The 3628-nt window shown below is 37.2% G+C and overlaps 1 protein-coding gene across 1 annotated transcript in view; it reads left to right on the top strand.

Moving 5' to 3' along the window:
* Positions 1-2218, top strand: part of faf2 (Fas associated factor family member 2) — a 4759-nt gene extending 2541 nt beyond the window's left edge. The window contains exons 6-11 of the mRNA XM_016440020.1: positions 188-273; positions 369-460; positions 590-767; positions 925-1096; positions 1519-1662; positions 1916-2218. Coding sequence (XP_016295506.1) covers positions 188-273; positions 369-460; positions 590-767; positions 925-1096; positions 1519-1662; positions 1916-2098 — 855 coding nt within the window. The 3' untranslated portion in view covers positions 2099-2218. The remainder of the gene's footprint in view (positions 1-187; positions 274-368; positions 461-589; positions 768-924; positions 1097-1518; positions 1663-1915) is intronic.
* The last annotated feature ends 1410 nt before the right edge of the window (positions 2219-3628 follow it).

The following is a 3628-nucleotide window of genomic DNA, read 5'->3' as shown; positions in this document are numbered from 1 at the left end:
GCGTGGTTGACTCTTAACTTTTATAAAGAATATCTCTTTGGATTTGAGACTTTAGTCTTTGCAACTTTACAGATATTCTTTATGCACCAAGAGCTTGTAACACTCCAAAGAGAAAGGAAAAATTGAAATCGCATCATATGACCCCTTTAAGTAAATCCAAAAATGTTCTTAATGTTTTTTCTTCTAGGCTCTGAATGATGCCAAGCGAGAACTTCGCTACTTGTTAGTTTATCTTCATGGAGAAGATCACCAGGACACGGATGAGTTCTGCCGGTAGGTTTTAAGTTGGATGTTCTCCTCTATTCACATTTACATCTGGTGAGCTTCTGATCTCATAACCAGACCTCTTGTCTGTCTGTCTCTCTTAGAACCACATTATGTTCAGAAGAGGCACTGACCTTCATTAACACAAGGATGCTGTTTTGGGCCTGTTCCACCAGCAAGCCAGAGGGTTACCGAGGTAACCAGCTTCCCATCAACTTCACTTCCCAGTCTCTTGATTAATCCCTTTCTGAATGTTGTTGTGGCGTCATCGTCATCTCACGAGATGTGGTTTGAGTTCATTATCTTGTCTTTGTTGTGTGTTCAGTCTCTCAGGCCCTGCGTGAGAACACCTATCCCTTCCTGGCTATGATCATGCTGAAGGACCGCAAAATGACAGTTGTTGGGAGACTGGAGGGGCTGATCCAGCCTGAGGATCTTATTAACCAACTGACCTTCATCATGGAGGCAAACCAGACATATCTAATGTCAGAACGACTAGAGCGGTAAGATTACGTCATTAGCTTTCTGAAGAATTGAAACTCACCCAGATGTGTGAAGGGCATTTAATTACAACATTAAAAAGAAACTATACTGTACATTATCTATCTATCTATCTATCTGTCTATCTATGCATCTATCTATCTATCTATCTCTCTCCAGGGAGGAGAGGAATCAGACGCAGGTACTGAGGCAGCAGCAAGATGAAGCTTACCTGGCATCCCTCCGTGCAGACCAGGAAAAAGACAGAAAGAAAAGAGAAGAACAAGAGCAGAAACGTCAAGAGGAAGAGAATGCACGCCAGAGCATCCTTGCCGAAGAGAGGAGACGAAGAGTAAGTAATTTACTCTTCGTAAGCAAATTAAGTAATTTGCTATTATGTAAAGAAAAATAAATTTACAAATGAATTCGACAATTAACATTGCTGTCAATCTTATAAAAACATTGAATTTCAGGATATAATTAATTTTTTTAAGTAACTGATTACAGAAAAATAACAAAATCGGATTTAAATAGAAATTAAATCAACAAAAGGCAGTAAAAAATTGTACGGTCTGTGACGAAAGTATGTTGTAATTTCATACTCTTGAGAACAGTTGCATATACTGTCTCTAACTTAAAACCTGCGGTCCCTTTCTTTGCACATCACATGTAATTGTTGATGATGCCTGTTTGTTTAGTAAGTTGACAAATTTCTGACATCTGTAGCTATGATTAATCACACTTAATGACTTCCTAATGATTATGTAATTACAGACACTGGAAGAAGAGAAGGAGCGCAAGTCTGAGTGTCTTCCTCCTGAGCCGCCCCTGGACGACCCAGACAGTGTCAAAATAGTGTTCAAACTGCCCAACGATACCCGCGTGGAGCGGAGATTCCTCTTCAGCCAGTCATTGACGGTAAACACCCTTCATTTATTTTTTTTATTTTTTTCTTGTTTGTACAGTGTGGAGTACCATAACATTATATCAGCATCTGTTGTTAAAGATAAGAACACAGGCTCATCAGACACTCTGTTTTCAGGGTTTTAACGCTGATGTTTGGGGAAAAACAAGGCTTAGTGTTTTATTGTATTATACAATATCTAATATTAAAAAAAAATGTATTTTGAACTGAAAACCAGTGTCTAAAACTTCCTTTTCCTCCTTTTAGGAAATACACGACTTCCTGTTTTCATTGAAAGAGACCCCTGAGAAATTCCAAATAGTAACGAATTTCCCACGCCGGGTCCTGCCTTGCCTGCCGACGGAAGAGCAGCCCAATCCCCTCACTCTGAGGGAGGCCGGTCTGAGCCGGTCAGAAGTCCTCTTTGTGCAGGACCTTACAGACGATTGACATTTAGCTAACCCCCTGCTCACCACTCAAGTCCCGCCTCCCCTCCAGTTTGTTCTTCTGTTTGATGGCCTGGACGAGGGGTCACTGAGATAAACCTTTTACTGAATTTAAAAAGAAAAATAATCCATCCTTCCCTGCAGTGAAGTTTTGTTCCGTAAAATGAGTGCAAGGTGAACGGCTCTGTAAATATATGACCTAGATATTTAAGGACAAGCTTGGAAGCCACAACTGTTTTCTTTTCTTTTTTTAATGCAAATCAGTGTCGACCATATAATGTATCTCATCTAACGACCAAAAGAGGGTTGTCGGCAAAGGATCCGATGGGCTGCTTGCGGTTCAAGAGAATTCAAATAAGAAAACTAAAGGCCACAGCTTTTCCATGTGGCTTTGTCTATATAGAGTATAGTGCAAGTCTGCCCAGGCCCATAGTGTGCCTGTGGTAATTCATAGATGCCTATGTTGCCTGTCGTCCATCTGATGGTTCTGGTCATGTAAAGATGTCATTTTCCAATTCTAAATTAAACATTTTAAAATGTTGTTGTGGTTTGACTAACAATGTTTTGGTTCAAGCATGTTCAACATTTGCATTGCAGCCTGCTACACAAACCTGAAGCCATGGCAAGTTTAATATTTTTGTAGGTATGTGGAAATAAATTATGGCGATAAATAATGACTTAAAACATTCATGGTCAAATTTCATAAAGTAATTGGAGAGGCAGTAACCCAGATTACCTTGTTTTATAGCATTGTGTTTGAATGTGAGTTTGAACTATTAGGTTGAATCTCATAAAGCTGGTCAGAAGATGGGTCACATTTCACTAAATTAAATGTTTGTTTGTTTTTCTTTGCAGTGACATTTTCACATTTTAATGTAGAAACAATGTACAGTATTTATATACCATGGTAGTATTTGTTATACTGCCTTTATTCTGATTTTAATGAATAAATCATGTCCAGACTGGTTGATTTATATTACTGTATCATAGCAATGATGAACATTGAGAATATGAATTGATAATAATGTCTCAGTGCAAAAAATAAATAAAATCCTAAACAGGGATACATTGATATTTTAGGCAATATATTTTTTTCTTATGACTAATATTTTAAATCTATAAATATACTTTGTTTTTGTATGCTAGAGGTGAATCTAGGCAACGTTATAATGTACAGTATGATAATATTGTATGAATGTTCATTTTGAAATCTGCTATAGATAAATGTATATAGTTTGATTAAAAAATTACATATATTAATTAATTTATTATAATATTTATTATAATTAAAGGAGTGAAAAATTGAAGGGGGTCTGAATACTTTCCGTACCCACTGTACCTATGGGATGCTGGCTAGATAATATAACTCACAGAGCCATAACCAGAATTTGAATGATTATTTGTGACCCTGGACCACAAAACCAGTCTCAAGTCACTTGGGTATATTTTTAGCAATACCCAAAAATACATTGTATGGGTCAAAATTATCGATTTTTCTTTTATGCCAAAAATCATTAGGATATTAAGTAAAGAT

The sequence above is a fragment of the Sinocyclocheilus anshuiensis genome, unplaced genomic scaffold (assembly GCF_001515605.1).
Source record: "Sinocyclocheilus anshuiensis isolate Anshui unplaced genomic scaffold, SAMN03320099.WGS_v1.1 scaffold103, whole genome shotgun sequence".
Classification (NCBI taxonomy): Eukaryota; Metazoa; Chordata; class Actinopteri; order Cypriniformes; family Cyprinidae; genus Sinocyclocheilus; species Sinocyclocheilus anshuiensis.
This window is presented reverse-complemented; position numbering and strand designations above follow the sequence as displayed.